General features: G+C 37.6%; 1 protein-coding gene across 1 annotated transcript; it reads right to left on the reverse strand.

Moving 5' to 3' along the window:
* Positions 1–11425: 11425 nt before the first annotated feature.
* Gasp (Chitin binding Peritrophin-A domain-containing protein Gasp) lies at positions 11426–19539 on the reverse strand. The gene is made up of 5 exons (XM_090180911.1): positions 19362–19539; positions 13631–13831; positions 13364–13552; positions 13085–13286; positions 11426–12223 (listed from the first exon to the last, which is right to left on the reverse strand). Exons 1-5 carry the CDS (start codon positions 19405–19407, stop codon positions 12121–12123), a joined length of 741 nt encoding a protein of 246 aa, XP_090037037.1. The 5' UTR covers positions 19408–19539; the 3' UTR covers positions 11426–12120.
* Between the last annotated feature and the right edge of the window lie 678 nt (positions 19540–20217).

Here is a 20217-nt window from a genome sequence, read left to right on the forward strand (position 1 = left end):
ATAACGATTTTTTTACTTTTCCCCATTAGTTTAATCAACAGAGTTAGATGACTAGAAACTAGAAATTATTAGATTAATTATAATTGGTTATATAATTTATCACACTGCACGCGACCACAGTCACCATTCCGAGGAGCAGACGAGTCCTCGATAATAAAACGAAAAAGTGGAAAGCAAAATTGCAGGGGTGCCAGGTTAATAGGAAACATTAAGCTTTCTTGCTAAAATTACTCTCTTTTAATATTTTCATAAAAGGACATCGCACTTCTTCTATGGGATTTGGCTTTCGACCGAATTTTTTCAAACTGTAACATGTTGTTAAAGGGAATATAACCTGCAAAGCAATCTTTATGGAAGACCCCTTCAATTTTTCAAATTTCGCTGTACAGTGGCGCCAAACATTTTTAAAGCGAAAGGCAAGAGCGGTCAGAGCTGCAAGCGTTGGTGTTCCACACCAAATACCTGAGGTTATATTCCCTTTAAGCTTGCTTAAAGGAGCAAAATTGTCCATTGTCATTTTTCCCTAGCTTCTATAGTTTGTCCAGTATCAGCGGTCAAAAGTGGACGAAACGTAGTGTAGTCTATTTGTTAAAAGAATTCACGGCCCATCGGTTAGCGTTCTACTACCTCAGTCTCCTATGCCCCACCCAACGACCTATACTCCACTACCTCAGTCTCCTATGCCCCACCCAACGACCTATACTCCAGTACCTCAGTCTCCTATGCCCCACCCAACGACCTATACTCCAGTACCTCAGTCTCCTATGCCCCACCCAACGACCTATACTCCAGTACCTCAGTCTCCTATGCCCCACCCAACGACCTATACTCCAGTACCTCAGTCTCCTATGCCCCACCCAACGACCTATATTCCAGTACCTCAGTCTCCTATACCACTCTGCCCTGTCCACAATTGCCGCAAAATTTCCAGTCGCATTTGTGACATAGTTATTTTCTATCCACTCTGCCTCGTCCACAATTGCCGCACAAATTCCAGTCCCATTTGTCACATAGTTATTTCCTATCCACTCTGCCTCGTCCACGATTACTGCACAATTTCCAGTCCCATTTGTCACATAGTTATTTCCTATCCACTCTGCCTCGTCCACGATTACTGTACAATTTCCAGTCCCATTTGTCACATAGTTATTTTCTATCCACTCTGCCTCGTCTACAGTCTAATATAGCATACCCATCCACCTTAACACACAATCAAAATGTTTCCATCTCCCCCGTCAAAGTTCCCCCTTTCCGAAATTCTTCAGGCCATCTATGTCATATTATAAAAAGTAAATGTTAAAGTACTTCAGAGGATTTTGTGGTAAAATTAAACCCGAGATTAAACACCAATGTTCAGCATATCATTCGATTTAATTATTGCGCTTCTAGGGGACGAATTGTTTTTAAAAACTTAAATTGAGACATATTTACAAAGTGTATCTCTCACACTCATCAAGGTGCCATTTTGTTGAGAATTATCGACGCGACGTTTTGGCTGTGGATATTCCTTTTCCGCTTCTTTTGCGGAATCTTTCCACGATGCTTGAACGTGCTCTTTGGAACCTTCGCAAATGTTGTGGAGGACACTACACGTGGCAACTATACTTTTGGCATAAATGTGAAGTTTATATTGCTCCTCTTACATCACCTTTTCCATCTCGACTTGAGGCGACCAAATGCAATTTCGCCGCAGATTCTGGAGGAGCTCAGGTATACGTTAAAGGATTCCTTTTCTGGCGAAATGTTAGGGGTCATTGTGTACCATTTCATTAGCCACGGAAGAAGAGGGTAGGCAGGATCTCCCAAAATCAAATAAGGAATGTCTACTCCTTCTATTTCAGTTGTACCCTAGGCAAAAACCACGTCAAATGAAAATTAAACGTAATAACAGAAGTGTATAATATATCTCTCCGAGAAAAGTATTAATCTACGACATAAATATAATACATGTACCTTTCCAGGCTCGAAATCGTTCTAAAGTTTTCTTGGCAGGGGCGGCTCCAAGGGGGGGGGGGGCGCATGGGGACCATAATAGTTGATATTTACGATGAGTATCATTTTAATATACGTGTAATAAATCAATACAGCTTACTGTTTACATGCCGTCACGGTCTTTTACAAGCAGGAGATACTGCAGCTACAGAAGAGCTACGTAACGTATACCTGCGGAGATAAATATGCCAGAGCTTTAACAGCGGAACTTCGACCGTCACCTATATGCTAAAGTTCTTGCAGCTGCAAGTAGAGTCACTGACTCGCTTCTGGAAAATCGAGACCCGTATTCGGAGATAAATTTCAAGGCCGCGGCAGCTGCAGCGCTTAACGGCGAGGCGTTGACGGCCATTCCTTCTTCTAGAGGAGGCAAGGGCGCGAGCCAGGCCAATGGAAAATGTACGATACATTGTGTTTTTTTTTGTTAAACTTCAGGAAATGTTATTGTTACTTTATAATTACAATTTATAACTACACAAAAACCTCGTTTTTGTCGTTGCTTCAACTTGTTTGGGTGCACGTATGCGATTATGGTAATAAAATAATAATAGTGATAAAATTATTTTAGTAAGCCTATTTATGAATTTACGGTTGTAGTGCAACCGTTCAACGATGGCGTCGTAATTTTCGTCGAAACTAAACCTAGCATATATAAGGGACAAACGATAAGTGTAATGGGAACTTTAGAATATCAAATGCAAGTGCTTTCTTATAAAAATATTCTAAAAATGTTTAAAAAGCTATATAGAGTTTTATGGTTTTATAGAATGCCTATGGTGCACTAATACCTACAGTGCCATGGGTGGACTCTCTTGACCAAAATCAAGGCCCAATATTCCTCTTTCCCTTACACCACTTTTCTAGTACTGTAAGTAGTATTACGGTGCATGGGTATACAAATCCACAAGTGTCTGTATTTTATGTCTTGAAAAAATCTACGACGGTGCCCCCCCCCCCCCCCCAAAATATTTGTCTGGAGCCGCCCCTGTTTCTTGGACGCGGAATTTACAACCAAAGCGCTCAAAAATCAAAATATACGTGTTTATTACTCCCTTTGGCAATGTAAACTGAAAAACCTACAATTCATAGGGATATTTACTGATTTATAAACCATATGTTTCTAATCTATTATTTTAAATAGTAAGAATTACGCCCCTGCATGTATCAAACGAAAAACATTCGGAGTTGAGCACTTCTCTCCTAATTATAAACGTTTGGTCAGAATAGACGCCCTATTCACAATACGTATATTTACAAATATATGTTTGGTTTACATACCTCAGGAATAATTGTTTCAAAGTTTTTGTAAATGTTGGAGTTTTGTAAGGCGGCAGAGTCGAGAGCGCTTCCTGTTAACTTACAGCTAGGAACAACAAACACCAGGAGAACGCAGCTAGCCTTTAAACACGCTAACACAGTGTTGTGTACAAATTTCATTGGACGAACCTTTACTCTGAACGTTATACGGGTGGGGGGGAAGACAATTTCCGAATTTTCCCCTTCCGACTTTAGCAGGGGCTAAAGCGTCTAAGCAAAGAAAAATGTACGCAAGAAAATTATCGACTTTTGGCGGGTTGCGTACTCCTTGTGTGGGGTGTTGTGTTTGTTGCTCCTAGCTTACAGTTTATATCGTTGAACCTTAAAATATTTAAATTTATATTAATTCAAAATTATGATACACCATGAATGTATTTATTTATATAAATGAATTCTTGGCTACATTTAAAATGTAAACTGATCTGAATTTGTTGCCGACAACCGCTTGTAAAATGTACGAAGGCCATCCTTTGCGATTTATTAAATCGCGGTATCCTTCGGTATGTGGGTACCATCGTTTGCGCCAATTACTTGCGGAATCAAACCTTTCATTTGAAATTGTTGCGAGATTAAACATGCTTCGTCATTGTTATGGAAGGATATTTTGTTCTTCATTATCTTTTTCACAATTACATTGCAAAATCTATACAAACATTTATGCACCGAGCACTTGTGAACTCCAAATTGATTGCCGACCACTCTGTATTCCCCGCAGCTAGCTAGTGTGTATAACGCTATCGCCAGGGCCGTCTTAAGACCTTTTGGGCCCACGGGCTAAATTATTTCATCAGACCTTTGCAATCCCCAACGGTCAGCCTTTGTATGTCCGTTGTCTAAATTCAACTACACAATAATCAAACCAAAGCTTTTAATTTCAAAAGTATAACATAGTCCTACTGAAAATAAGATTTTTACTGACAGTGACTCGCGGTTAGGTTTTAGAAATTGTTGGTACCGTATGATGCGCGATGTGGCGACGAGTCAAATTACTTAAGACGTAACTTTAAGATACATAATATTAAATGATTATAAATAATATTTAATTAACTAATCCCTTATCCCTAGAGTAGAGGCGGTATGGAAACTGGCTGGAGGCCCTGGGCTGTAGCCCACTTAGCCCATGCTTTAAGACGGCCCTGGCTATCGCTACTAGTTTATCCACTGGAATTGGCTTCCTGACGCAAATTGGCCTTGGTAACAATTCCGGAGTAATCATATTTACCAGTTCGTAAAATGTTGTTTTGGTCATACGGAAGTTTTCAAGCCAATCAGTACCATCTTGCGATTGTTTGATTATCTTCTCCCACCATTCTCCGCTCCATTTCTTCATCCAGTACCGTTTAGGTCACCTCGTAGGCTTTGGCACGTAATTAAAAGCAATTTCATTTGCATTTACAATTGCTCTAGTAAGAGCGTAATTTCGCACGTTGATAGATTTTGATAAGAATCTTCGCCTCCTTAGAATTAAATTTTGAGTCCTCATACATATTAATTTCGCTAAACGACTAAATTGTGATAGAAATAGAGTTAGAGCCGTTTTAAACCTGATATCCATTTTCGGTCTTTCTGCACAAGCAGAGCCGGACGTCAGAGTGCATTATATTTTGCAGAGATCAAAGCTAGTATAAACATTCTAAACAGTGTTTTTGGTAGGGCTAAGTCCGTGTCAAGGTTGAAAGTGGACGTCATGAAAACGGCTAAAAATGTGTTCCCGCAAAGGCTCCCCTTCCAGAGCGAAATCGGGATTTTCCGAATTCCGTGTTTCCTACCTTCATGAAAACGTAGTTAATGATGTAGAAATTTTTAATTAACACAAAGAAGAATTATTACCCTGAATTTATGTCTACTGGGTCAATGGCCGAAAATATTTTACAATTTTTACAGAATTTTTAGGTCTTAATGATATTATTGATAAGGATTATGAAGTTTTCCTATTATGGGGGAAGGCAGGGGCACTTAAAAATGTAAAAATCAAATTGACGTTTTATAGAAAAAGACAAAACGTTTTCGGAGCGTATTTGGATAAAAAAAAACGGCTCGAAAATCAAGCTTCGGCGAAAAAGGTTACTGTATCGTGTATAAAACGGCTCTAGCTCTATTTCTATCGCAATTTAGGCGAAAGGTCGAAATAAATAATGGAACCGAAACACCCTTTTTAGTGTATTCCGAGAATTGTTTGTGGAATTCCGTCTCAGAGATTGTAACGAGAATGCGAGCGACCACCTCCATCATCTAATGGCACTATCTAGAAATATGAAAACTCGGTACCACACTGCCCCCTCTACCGATCCTTCAGACCAAATGTTTTAATCGAGATACGGAGCACTCAAGTTCAAGCAAAAGTGACATAAGACCCACTTATTTCGCTTTTGGTTCAAGATATCAGCTCCTTCTTAAAATGGTTTTCGGACACCATAGTGTCTAAATCTGATAAAGTTTTAAAAATTCGAACATGGATTCAGGGCTGGCGCTAGGATTTTCGGCCTCAGGTAATTTTTACTCAAAAATGTGTGTTTTTTTTTAAATTGTCAGATAATTTTAGTTAGGCACCCGTTCCGGCGGGCCCCTTTCGGAGGCCGCCTGGCCCGGGCCCGGGGTACTTTTGCCCCGCTTACCCCCCCCCCTAACGCCGGCCCTAAATAAATTAAGGTGTAAATCCGTAATGCAGTCTGTCTTGTGAATAGCTCTCAGTAAAACTTCTGTAAGTGAAAGATAAGAAGTATCTTACTTACGTTACAATATTTTTAGTGCCGTTGAAGATAAATGGACTTTTCAACGGAGACTTAGCAATTTAATTTAGTGGACGAACCCCACTTTGATAATTATCAGCATGACTAGATATAGGGAACTAATACCAAAAGTAATTGCGGTTATGGGCGTTGAGTGTGTACGTCTTAGCTCCTACTTCTTCTAATTGACTTTAGGACAAACCGAGTGCTGAGTGTTATGCAACCTCTCAACTTCCAATGGCAGGGTTTCCACCAATTGTTTACGGTAATCGTATCATTTTGCGATCGCATCGGGTGGGATTCGAACCCGAGCCCTCCTGCATTACAGAACCACCGATACATGTTACGGTTTAAAGAAAATAATAAGCTCAGCTTTATCGGAAGCGTATATTACTAATTAATAGAGTAATAAATTTCGGTTTTTATTAAAATAGAATGAAATTTCGTGTTCCATTTAAATTATTGCATCGAAGATATTCTAATGTAGCGTCTTCTCTGTTGATTAAAGAGAATGCGCCGCCCAGGTTTTGAATGTTCTACCACAGAACCACCGATACATGTTACATTTCTTTGAAAATTATAAACTCAGCTTAGCGGAAGAGTATATTAATGGTTTTTAAAGTCTACATTTTTTACGTATGAAATTATAAAGGTCAAATCTTGTTTTAACGCAGTCAGCAGAGATAAGAGGGTTAAAGGGTAGAACCTGTTGGTTTTTGTTATTTATTTACGAGTTTTATTATCGTCTTTAAAAAAGTTGTAATAATGCAAAAGCGTTTATTTAACGTGTATTGATGTAAGAGCGGTCGTTTCGACAAGTGGCTCTCTGTGCATTGTTGATGGTAAGGTTTTTGCTTCTTGTTAATACATTTGGTGTGGAAATTTGGATATCTACGATTCCTAATGCTGTCATTGATTTCCTGGGTGAGAAAAATACAAATACCCTCTGTAGATATTTATTTCATTAAAATTTGCTTCGTATTATATTTAACCGATAAACTTGTTCTGTAAATAGGGTTAAATTCAGTTGTGCATTGTTTTAGTACGTCTAGCTCGCTGTTGTAACTACTTAATTTATATTATTCTGAATAAATTAAACTCGGTTGTTTCGTCTCAATTATTTTTATTATTTTTATTAAAATTAAAATTTTATACCGGGTGGGATTGAACCGGGATTACGTTTTTAGTAAATAACTCTGAATTGCGGAGATATATCTTTAAGGGTTATCTCGAGAGATTAATACCACTAGGGACAATTCTTCCGAGGAGAGGTATATTTTGGCTTGCCAATTGTTGTATAGAACACTAGACGATAAGACGCAACATCACGGAAGACAGACTTAGAGTTAGATCCTTACAAATTCAGAAGCTAAAAGCCTAAAACTAAAACTTAAAAGAAAATCATAAATTGAAACGTTATATGAAGAGATCTTTTGAAAGCGGATTTCAAAAGAGAAAAAAGCTCTGCTAGAGGAAACTAATACCTTATCGAAAGTTGACACCTTTTTCAAAAAAGTTTATTTAATTTTAACTGATAACAGTGGTAAGCCAAATTTCCCATGCAAAAAAGATGGCATAAATCATACAACTGAACTTACTGAAACCAGTGTGGAAAATACAGTGAATGATCATGACGAGGTTTTGGCAGAAGTAAATGAACCGAAGTAACCAGACCACTACATTGGCCATGTTGGAGACGTTTTCCTTATGGAACCATACATTTAGTTTAAAGCATCCTTTAAAATTTCACGCGCTAAGTAGATATCGATCCTAAGTTTTACTATCGCCACCTACCGTCTCTCGGAGAAAACAGCTAAGCACCATACTGATATGTTACCCATTGTTAGGCTTAAGGGGGAAGTCAGCAATAACTCTAGAAATAAGACGATCTTACGACACTTACTAATTCTACAATAATTAAGATATTAAACCTCGGTTTTTTGCATAATTTTTTTACAAACCTTAACTAGTCAATGATTGAAGAGTTATTTTCGAATTTCTTTTTAATATTTAATTTTAAATATTTTACAAACTATAGTATTTGGAAACTGGGGGCCTTGAAATAATCTTAACTAGTGGACCGATTTTTAAAATTAAAAATGCTCTCCATAGGTTTGACATATATCTTGTTTACGATTGAAAATGGCACCGCTAGCCAAAGGAACTAATTTTATATTCAATTAAAACCGTATTTTTGTGTAGTTAGCCTAACTGACGCGAGAAGTCGCTACAGTCTTGATGAGCGACTTTTTTTTAAAAAAATAGCAAAATTCAAATGTAACGCGCTAAATATCGTTTTATTCCGCGAGCTAATATTTCAGCGCGAGTACGTTTTTTAAATGCGCACGCGCTGCTCTCAACTTTAACAGTATTATAAGTTTTACTAAATCACGTGAAATTGAAATAAAAATATTTTTCTGACAACACCAGCAAGAGACGTGTTCCAGCTCCATCTCTTATATTTTCCCAGAAACACAAAACCACTTACTTCCGCCTTAAGTTACGTTTCAATGGATAAAATAACGCGTAATTTTTAAAGCACGCGCTTAAATCACAGAGTTATACACAGCGTGTACATAGGGAATATAGTACCCACAATTCTCTAGTGCAATTTACCGTGGGAGTAGATGGGGCTGTACATCAGCTTCGTTTGAACTAGATTTCCATAAGGAAAATGCTTCCCAGTTTTCAGGTCAATTCCAATTAAGGCCTTTTCACACGAGCCAACTTTTTGATCCAACTAGATGAGTTAACTTGAGTTGAGTAAACTAGTTGGTTCGTGTGAATAAAAGTTCGATGAGTTGATCCACCAAAAAAGTACGCCAGAAAAAAATGGATCACTGATCCATGTTTGCTGACTCAGCATTTTGATTTGAAAAGTTGGCTCGTGTGAAAAGACCTTAACTTCGGTGCATTAACTTCTGGTTTTGGCCAATCAAATTACAGATATACGGTTATTACCATTTTCATCCTTGATATCGGAGGCGCGCGCAGATGCTTCAGAAAGTATATATTAGAGTACCGATAGCCATAGCCGGACCATACTCTAATCATTATCATTATAATGACCTTGGACTTTGGGGCCACAAAATAAATGAGAGTGATATTGAAATTTGGTCAGAAAAAGGTCCGTCAGAATGGTGAAATTGGGAAAAAGCCTTTACTAATTCAAAACGATCATAAGGTTCTGCACCAAAAGTCTCTTTCAATCAATCAAAGTTAATGGAGAAAATATGAAATAGAATGGCTAGTTTGTTCTCCCGCTAGCCGCTACTGGGTGTGTGTAAAATGTTTTCATCTTCGGTGACTGCATTCACAAATGGGTTTAGTGACTGGCGAAACCGAAAATTGATTCAAGGACATGAAAACTGGGAAGATCATAGAAACACGTTACTAACATACGTAACAAGAAAGCGTGGCTCAATCGTTCTTTGGTGGAAGAAACTAGAAAGGAGCAAAGATACTGAAGAAGCGTATTTGAAAGTGTTGTGGCCGTCATATGATATACCAAATTATGTATAATTTGTTTTTGTATAAATATTGTCAATTAATAGTTTTCCTTTAGTTCGTGGGGCCTCAAATAACTCTCAAGCTTAGGGCCTCAACGGACGTTAATCCGGCACTGGATGGTGCCCCACCTCATTATCACAGAGATGTGACTGAATTCCTGAACGAGTTTCCTCACAGATGGATCAGAAGAAATTGTCCAGTTCTTTGCCCTGCAAAGTCTCCCGATCTGACACTGCAGTGCTAGACTTTTCTGTGGGGATTTATCAAAGAAAGGGCTTACGCAACTCCTATTGAAACGAGAGCCGAAGAATTGAAATTGTTTGTCAAGAAGTAGCACCAGAAATGATAGAACGTGCATTTGATGACATGATTGTCCGAGTTCAATCTTGCGTTGAACCCACTTTGTAAACAATTACTTAGCGTGTTTGAAATTATTGTATTTAATAAAACCCGAATACTGTTTTTGATCGTGCAAACTATTTTGCGTGTGCGCCATTTACATTTGATTAAAACTAGTACAAGTATTCCTTAATTGGAGGCTTCCGTCGATTCTCATGATACGTGAATGAGGTCATATCTTTGCTATCTCTTTCCCAGATCAAACAAGTTTATTTTGGTTTGCACAACTTGTCAATTTTTCAAATCGGGTTTTTCCGTGAAAAATAAGTCTTTTTCCATTTTGTAGGTTTCAGATGATGCTCTACAAATTCTCAATTGGCAAAATTGTTCTAGCACCTATAGTAACATATATTTGCTTTCTTTGATTAGTGTAAGATGTAATTATGATAAAGCGTTTTTTTACACAATATTTGTAGTTTCTCCGTACGGAGTAAGTATGTACAGGTTATTTTCAGCTCCAACTCTTGAGCACGCCACATAAAGCTGACCATGGGAAAAGCATGGGTTTTCTAAAGTAATTCCCGCACCTTGAGCTTTATTAATTGTCATTGCAGGCGTTTAAAATCAAATGGCATATCGGTTAGTATTATGGGTATGCGTGGAATGAATACGGCCCGGGCAAAGGTGCCTGCGTGACACAGATAGAGAGGGAGGGGGGGGGCTGTGAAAAGAGAACTAACGTCAGCGAAAAGGGTCGAAGCATGGACACTGTATAGTGTACATGGTCGATGGTCGTGCCATGCAGCAGCTAAGTGAGGCAATTAGAGCCAGAGAGATAAACTCCCGCGTCTCTTAATACCCGCGTCTCTTGACAGCCCGAGGTCAGGGGTTTCGGACTTACGGTCACCGGTTTTTGGTTCCGTGGTCAAAAACTACGAAGGTTAGCAATCTCAAGACGCCCCTAAAACCTGACGGCAGGGGCCACTATGCCACAGGCTAAATTTCGTGCGAATCGGACAATTATCTTGGGCGTGCATAGAAGGTAACAAACCAATATATATATATAAACATCAGATTTTATTCATATAGAATAGATAAGTACTGGTAACGCTTCCGTCAATAGCAATTTCACGCAAGCGCATTGAGAAACCAACGGAGATGAGAAGACAGCCTGCGGAGACCAGAGAGAGTTCCAAAAAGTAGGAATAAAATATATCTTTGGCTAGTACTACAACTACTACTACTACTACTACTAGCGAGGGGTCGGACACGCCATTATTTTGTACGGGATTTCTACTACTACTACTACTACTAGCGAGGGGTCGGACACGCCATTATTTTGTACGGGATTTCGTAGAGATTTTGGCGATTTTATCATTACTTTTTGAAGTGATTTTGGGATTTCAATGTTAATTTACCATAGAGTGAGTTAAAAGATTTTGCGATTTTAGACAAAGTGTTCGGGATTTTGGTAAATGTCCCCTCGACTACTAGTCTTCTACTTTTCGGTTCTAGCAAAAGTTTCAAAAAGCGGAAAATTCAGGTAGTAATATTCTTTTATTTACAAACAAAATGAACACTCTTGGTAGAAAAAACAGCACTCGTATTGAATAATACCACGACGGAGCGCGCGACTCGACGTAACGTTACATTTACGTTTTTTTGGAAGAAATAAAAAATATTAGGACCTTGTAAAAAAATGATTCTCTTCTTCTCAATTTTTCCTCTGAATTGTGGTAAAACTTCTTTCGTTGGTTTTTAAGCCCATTGAAATTCGCGTTTCCAGCTCTTACCCAAAAGACGAAACATGACCGACAGTTTTTTTTTATATTATATAATGATTTTTCATATTTTGTTTTGGAAACGGCGTCCATTTTCTTTTCCTCGACGGCTTTTTTTTTCTTATTTATCCGAATATTACGAAATAATCATTGGTGCTAATTACTTCTCAAAATTCGTCCAAAGCCAGTAGCCGTTGAAATCATCCAGGCGATAGTGTTAAATATTTTGCACTTCCAAGGGTTGGGGGTGTGTTGGGGAATGGGGTTTGGGGGACGGGGGTTGTTGGGGTCTGAGGGGAAGGGGCGTTTATTAAAAAAAGTTTATATTGGCCACAATGAGTTGCACTTAAGATATTTGAAGAATTCTCTAAGATGTTTCTATGTTGTCAAGTGGGAGGGGGGAGTTCGTAGTGTCTCGTGGGAATTGGTTTTAATTATTAACATTTAATGAATTAGTTGCGGTCGTCGCGATCCCGGCTGGAGGAGCTTGGGGTGCTGGATTGAGACTTCTTCTTCTTCTTGGGTGGAAGGTCGGTGTCGGCGTAGTAGTTCTCGCTAAAAACGCAAAAAAAAATTCGGTTAGAGAGATGGCCAATTAACTAGTCCTTTAAATCTTCCTATTCTGTTATTGTGTAAAGCTAGTGTCGGCTCGACGTGTACTAGCTCTTTTTTTCAACAGATGTCGCTAACGTCGAAATCAAAACAAGATGCTTAAGCTACATTTTTACCCAAAAGGCGGGACCTAAAAGTACGCCTCGCGTTATTTGGCTCGATTTTAAATTTGACAATAACTTAAATTATTGAAATTTTTTACAATATATTTTATATGCGATATGTAATAAAGGTTTAAGTCCACTAAGTAGATTATAAGTTGTCTAATTATAATAATTATATTTGGTTCTCTGACGACGTTATTGTTTCGCTATTTTGAATTTTAGCTTCCTATGCCATTAATAGATGGCACCACGCTCTCCACTAAAATCGTTTTTTCCGAAGAATCGGATAGATTCATTGCCATCTCTAATAACGAGGGCCTTATCATAATACAGGTGGAAATGATAGAGCCGACAGTTGCTTTAAGGTAAGTGTAGAAGTTGTAGCTCGAATATAGGTGGCGGAGTGCTTAGTAATCTTGTTAGCAGCCAAAGGTGCCCGTGTTCGATCCTAATTCCTGGATTTTATCATTTATCTCCCCGTCTGTTTCACCAGTCCATAAACATTTGAAGATGTTTAGTGTAAGAACGCTAGTGGTTAGCTTTGGACGGGCTAGCGACAACTTTACACGTTTTAAACCCTTCGGTATCTCTGTAAAAATGGACTACAGCTTCTTACAATGCGGTTCATAAATATCCTTATTGGTAACCTAACCTAGCTTAGCTAACTAGCGAAGATAATAGTGGAAAAGGGCAATCTTACCAGCCAGGAACCTCTTCTGGCTCGTCGCATTGGAGGGTTTCAACGTTGAAAACGGTTCCGAGACTGCATCCGTATGGTCTGGGGATGCCTTCGATGCAGACGTAGAATTTCCTGCAGTCGGTTGGGTGAGCGTGACGGGTGTAGTGTCCGGGCTGGTCACTGTCTCCGGATTCACTCGGGCAAACGAAGCCTTCGGCAACTTCTACAAAACGCCATCCAACAGACCACGGTCAACAATTTCCAAAAATAATTCCTTCACTCTCTTTTCCAAAATCTTACCGGTTTGGTCGCAACGTTCAACGAGATCGGCCCAAACGCAGACGCGTTGATCTTGGTCGTAAGCCAAACCTGGTGGGCAATCGTACTTGGAAGCTTCTCCGTTCCAGCAGGAATAGAAGACTCGGCAGTTGTTATTGTCTTCGTAGATTCCGTACAAACGTGGGCAGTGAGGAGTACTTATGGGTGGTTCTGAATTAAGAAACAATTCCTTTTTAGTACCAAACGATCGGAAAAACACGGAAAGGATTATATCAACGCAATGCCTACCAAGATCGGTTCTGTTTCCGCAGGAGACGGTGAACGGGTAAGCGCAGTTCTCTCTTAAAGAGTCGGAGTCGTCGAAGACAAGACCATTTCCGCAGACTTTAAGGGTCGCGTTGTAGTCGTCGCAAGCCCAGTATCTGTCGCAACTTCTGTGATGTGGGTAGAAGCCAAAGGCATCCGGGCATTGAAATCCCTGAGCGTAAGCTATCATCGAGAGAAAGAGGAAAGTTAGTATTAGCCTAGCTGATTATTATTATTTTAAGTGTTAGAATTCGTTAAAGAGTTCTTCGACCACAATTCATTTGGAACGTATCCCGCTAAGATGGAAGCGCGCTTACGAAGTATTGAATATTTTCTAGCGATGGAAATTTATTCTCGGAATCAAGCGCTTCCTTCCAGGAAACGACGCCATTTAGAACTTCATTAAAATAGGAGAAACCCCGCTCGTTCATTATTTAATTAACTCGGAATATAGAAGAAGCAAGACATTTTCATTTTCCGCGATACCCATCAATAATTCATGTTTCGGTGACATGACCTCATTGAAAGGTTAAAAAACTTTCCAATGATATACCGCGCGAGTAATTACATCTATGCTTTGAATTATTAACAACGTACTGTATTAGGTTATAGACCTTTTTGACGTACTCGTAACAACGACCTCTAGCGATTTCATACTAAAGCTTTATATTCCTCAGAAAAATTCATAGTTTTCCTGTTAGTTTAAATAGTTACAAACAACATCATTTGCATTTTATTTAGTTGAAACACGCCTTTTAACATCTTCATAGCATTTCCGGTTTCTTTTTGAAATAACTGAATACCACTTTAAATCGTTTTCACGACGAGGAATTCAGATAACACCAAAAGTTAATGAAACAGCTATAAAGTAAGCGGCATTTTCTCTACGCGTCTCCCTCATTCTTGGCGTACACTCCCCTCAAGTGAATCTCCAAAATACGCCACTTCACTATTTAGTATGACGCCATCTGTAGCGTATATAATTTATATTTTTAGCACAGAAGCGCACGCGTAAGAATTGTCTAGTAAGATAAAGAGTCGGTGATGACAACGGTACGGCGCTAAAAACAGTTACGGAAAACTACGCCTAATAGTCTGAAGTTATCTGATAACTTCGGTTCATTAACTTCGGATAACACATCACAGTGACCTATTTAAAATTGAAAAGGCGCTTATTTCACGTCGCGAGTGCGTTAAAAGCCGGCATTTTACCGCAAAACATCCTTTAAAAAATCAACCTTGAAAAGCAGAGCACCGGTTCGTTTTTCTCGTTCCTTTCGAGATTTTGAATTTAAAATAAAAAAAACCCATTCGAAATGTGACGAGTAACTCTTCGAAAATGAGTGTTACGGGTATCAGCTTGGCGTACCGAAATCCATACGCCAAAAATGCATCCCCATTTTTCACCGAATACGAGTTGCGAACATTGTATATAGGCTAATGGAGTGAAACACTTTTGGGGAATGCTTTTTTTAACACGAGAAAAGATACATCCCTACAATAGGAAAAAACCACGTTTTAAGATCTCAAAATGCGCTGTATCAGGGATATTCAATGTTGGAGAATCAACAAGAAAATCTAAAGCTAGCACGGTCCACTTTCGTCCTGACATTTTGGAATTTGTAGTGTAATATCTAGAACAAACTATATTTAGCCTGTTATTTTGTTTTGTAGAACGATAGACAGTACTTAGAATACCTGAAATAATTAAAAAAAAATTGTCTATGCATTCGATAAAGCGATACGATATTATAGAGTTTAAGTTATAGGCTCCTAGCTAGAAAACACGTAGAGGTAACGTGTAATAGTGAAGATGTAGCTTTATTACGAGCAGACTGTTTACACTACAAGATATCTAGTTAAAGTTAATAAAAACCACTTATATCTAAGATATCTAACTCGGGCTTAATACCTAATTTCCTTAAATTTGCGCAAAATAAATACTAAAAATGCACATTGATTTCCTCTTTAACATGATTTAACATGTTGTTTTAAAATTTGTCTGGTATTAAATTATGAAATGTTCGTGTGGTATTAAAGAAAAATGAACATCAAAGTGCCGAAGTTGTCAGAAATTTCGTTATTCAATACTATTTCGTTTTAAAAAACGTTTAAAATTAAATAAATTGGTTTAACCGCTTATTAAAAATTCCAATCACGAATCGAACTTGTATCCAGCGTATTTGATTATCTCGCGGTTGTAATCTCTTTGGAAACTATTTCTGTAAGATACCGTAACCGGCCACAATTTCGTTCTCCAAAATCAATTTCCTCGAGTTTCAATATATATTTTTTTTCCGGGATTTATAAAGTTTTTAAAACGAAAAGGGCGAGCTTTTCGCCTCAAACTACAAATCAACTTTCACTTAAACGACACTTTGATTCGGGGAAACCAGAGAGTTATTTGCCCCGAGAGGCAATCGAGCTTAGCACTCCTCCTCAAATCGGACCGAAATTATCGTTCCTGGTCATTTCCGCCTTTTACCAAAGGAATTTTGCCGACTTCCAAATTAAATGGTAACCATAGTTGAAAAAAAATAACACTTCGCGTCTTTAAAATTTCCTAGGCGCCACCACTCGCAATCTAGTTCGTGGAAACAGAGATATCGCGGTCTCTGGAAAATCATTAACCCCGATTACTATCAACTCAAATATTTAAATAAATAACCAATAATTAGACGAATAAACCGATACGGAAATCGCGAAACAAATTCCTGGCCTTTTGGAATTTTTCATCCGAACTAAGCTGCTTTCTCATTTTTTTTCCAATTTAATACCGCCATCTGGTATAGGTCATAAAAATGTTTTATTTTAATTTTTATATCGACCAGATTATGAGTTCACACATACGCCACAAACAAACTTGGCGCTGTGAGTAACTGCCAGGTAAGGTGAGGAATCTCCTTCGCTTGAGGTTAAAAATTATCTTTCAATACACTCACTTCAACTTCGTTTATGATATTTGAAATTAAATTTTACTAGTATTTATCGCTAGTAGAGATAAACTATTAGCTAAAGTACAGTGTATGAAGTTAATATCCCTTTAAATATATCAATTAAATTGCGTTTAAATATTTTTACACAAATTGTAAAAAAAAATACTAAACCTTAATCAAAGATTAAAGGTTATAAATTTCCGTGTAAAAAAAAATGTATTTAAAACAAGACAAAAATAAAATAAATTAGAAATCTATATTGGTAGATATTTTTGGTATAAATGAAGTTGAACCGTTCTTTTAATAAAAATCATTTCAGTTGGTTTGAGAACTGGGCTTGACCTAAATAGACTTTTAAATAACTCAAATGTCATTTTACCTGTTTAAGACGCTTTCAATATCTTATATAAGATCTAATTACTCAACTAACGATATAAAGTATAAATTACAACGATGCGAGTAATTAAAATAACGCCGATATTATTTTTATTTTAAAAAGGAACAATTTACAGTGACTAAAATATAGGTTCGTTAAAATGATGCCACGCGGTGTCCTACAATTTCGGTTTCGGTATAAAAAAACCGCGCCACCCACTAAAACTGATTTTTTTTGCAGCGACTAAAAAAGAATAAAGTTGCTTGAGGGGAAAACCTAAAAATTGAAACCCGGTTTTGGGAATTGCGCGCCTCCCCCCCCCCCTGCAAAAAATATTCTCCCATTTCTGCAAAGTAGGACTGCGTCAAGGCGTTTTCCGCCATATCCCGAAGTATGGCTGGCGTACCGCTCAGAGTACACTTCTTGAAAACGAGTTTGTCTAGAAAATTGCCTATATATAAATTACATAACGGGAAGTAGAGACAGCAGCTTTCTTTAAGAAGCCCAAAACAAGATTTTGGTTTATATTTGTTTTTTCTTTTCTCGGCTGGATTCGAGTTTTAGAAAGTTGTTCCTCGCTCTCTCTCAAAGGCGCAGAAATCTGCCCAACTACCTGTCATTTCCACCCATTTCTTAAAAGAAATGAAAAGTTTGAGTGAAACGCCTTTGCGGGTAGAGAAACCTACGGATTGGACAAAAACTATTTCTGTCAACTTTTTGGGTTTATTTTTGAGCTGAAATCTTGAATTTGATGTCCCAATAAATATTAAACATTTATCAAACTTCAGTAGACGAAACCAAATATTATCGGATAAAATAACTCTTCCAAAACCATTTTAAGTTTATTAAAAACTAAACAAAACTATGTAAATTTTCAAAGACCTAAAAAAACATCCCATTAACCTAATATTCGAATTCTTTAAAGCAATTAGCTTCCGTCAGCAATTAATTAAGTACTTTCCTCAAAAAAGTTCCTCCCGTAAAATAGATTTTGGCAATAAATCCAAGAATAGGTTGTAACAGCTTTTGCCGACTTTGATTTAATCTTATCTACAGAAAGAACCGTTTTTGTAATTTAATTCAAAAAAGGGAACTCGGAAACTCCTTAAGAGGAAAAGTGTTTTTTATAAAATCACGCGCTGTGGGCCAAAGGGGAACCAACATCAAAGGGAAATTAAATTATTAAAATTGTACATTAACATTTTTATAAAAATGTTATTTCAAAACCGAAAGCGTCTTTTCTTTTAAAGTATTTACCGATTTTCACAAAATAAAGTTAAAAATAATATTTGAACAAATTTTCCTATCAGCATAGCATTATGAAGTCAAACACAAAAGATTATTTTTTTCTCCACATTTGTAAAAAGTCTAGGGGGGTTAACCTAAATTCAACGAAATTTATAAATTAAAGGTAAAAAAAATGCCGTATTGCTATGAATAAAATATTTGGGTCTAGGTTAAAGGATTTTGAAAAGGTATTGTAAAGGCATTGTAATTAAACTCACCGTAAGCCCTAAAGCTTTAAACAATTAAAATTTTTATATAACGAAAAAAAAATAAAAAAAATAGTAAATTTAGTTCGTGGTATATAGGTAGGGAAAAAGCTATAAAATATTTTTTGACTGATTTAGGTTAATTTCTATTACCCACATTTTATATAAAAATAAAGAATTGAAATTTAAATAATGCGAGACCAGCATGCAATTTAAAATACTTCTGAAATAAGAGACCCCACCCTTATTAAAATTTTGAAATTAGCATTGTTTAAAATAGCGTGTGGAAAGTACGAAAACGGAGGTAACTACGTGACCCAACAGCCCTGACAATTTCACTAATTATTTATATTATATCGAATTATTCTAAAAAAAAGGTTTTGCGAATTTTATTAAAGCTTAGCGAATTTCCATAAACACTATTAGAGTTTGGAAAATAATCTGTATAGTAATATTTTTCAATGAAATCTTATCACGATTTGGATAAATTAATATTTTTTTAATAATTTATTAAAAATTGGAATACAAATTTAATTTATTTTATAAATCAGCGTTTAGATTTAAAAAAAAATTAAATTGTTTAATAACACTTTTCAAAGAAATCTCAGATAAATTAGTAACTTGAGCTGCTATACTCGAAATTGGATTCCAAATTCAAATGCGAAAAATTTTGCGTTTAGATTTTCGAAAAATTAACCGATTAGAAATATTTTTCAAAGAAATTAGTAACTCGAGACGACGAGCTCAAAATGAAAATAAAATAAAATTGGGTTCATAACTAAATGTAATTCGAGGGATACGTTCCAAAGAAGCAAATGAGCAAAAAGGATTTAAATAATTGAAATCCAAAACTGCGAGTCCTGGGTAGTTTTAAAAAGGGAGAAATGCAATAGAAATGGGAAACTCACCAGAAGCGGCGATGCAAAGAACTCCAAACAGTACGTAGCCGTTCATATTGGCCGTTTTGCGTGTAAAGTTATAATTTAAAATAATATAAAAATACTTGGTCTTTTCGCGATCCGAAAACACCAGAGTGAATATTCCCAACAACCGGGTCGTCTGGAAGCTAAGGGCCGAATAGACTCTCAACGGTGAGACAGCGGCGCTTAATACCAGTTTTCTCCTTCCTGACCTAGACAATTCCCGGTCTCCCGTTACACGCCGCTGTGATTACCATTAAAGCAAGGACCTCAACAATACCCCCCCCCCTTTACGCCACCAAACGTGATATCTTCCGAATCCCTTTGGCTCTCCAAAAAAACCAACTCGATCTGAATTTTTGGAGGATAGCTAAAGCCCAGAGGAAGGCTAAGAACGCGACCGAGCGGAAAATATGGCGTCGAGATTTTTGGGAACGACAAAATCAAGAGGATGGTAATCGAACTGACTATTTTGTCTAGATTGTTTTTGTCGATCTGGTTGCGGTTTCGGGTTGGCCGTGAATCGAAACCACAATGGAAACGCGATGTTCTAATCTAGCGACGATTCCAGATCAAACTGGGACTCCGGAGTACCCCAACCATGTCCGATTGTTCCAAGGATACGCGCGCTCTCGAGAGCGCCAAGTACTTGACGAAAAGGGTACGGAGCCGGTAAAGTTTGAATAGAGATAGGCGAATGTAAGGTAGGTCGGTGGGTTCGCGGTTTAAGCCTTTGTAAATAAGATATTTAGATTCTTCCGCCATGATTGGCGAAGTTGTTGACGCCTATGATTGTAACGCGTCTCTCTTAATGGGCGCGGTTGCCCGATGAAATACTTTTTCA

This window comes from Leiobunum rupestre, chromosome 7 (assembly GCF_980474605.1).
Source record: "Leiobunum rupestre chromosome 7, qqLeiRupe1.1.hap1, whole genome shotgun sequence".
Classification (NCBI taxonomy): domain Eukaryota; kingdom Metazoa; phylum Arthropoda; class Arachnida; order Opiliones; family Sclerosomatidae; genus Leiobunum; species Leiobunum rupestre.

Bases quoted from the DNA above. Each gene is read 5' to 3' on its own strand.
- Gasp (XM_090180911.1), bottom strand. From the start codon at position 19,407: ATGAACGGCTACGTACTGTTTGGAGTTCTTTGCATCGCCGCTTCTG. The intron at 13,832-19,361 runs GTGAGTTTCCCA...TCTCGATGATAG, and splicing joins TCTTTGCATCGCCGCTTCTG to CTTACGCTCAGGGATTTCAA. The intron at 12,224-13,084 runs GTAAGATTGCCC...TTGCGTTTTTAG, and splicing joins CCAGAAGAGGTTCCTGGCTG to CGAGAACTACTACGCCGACA.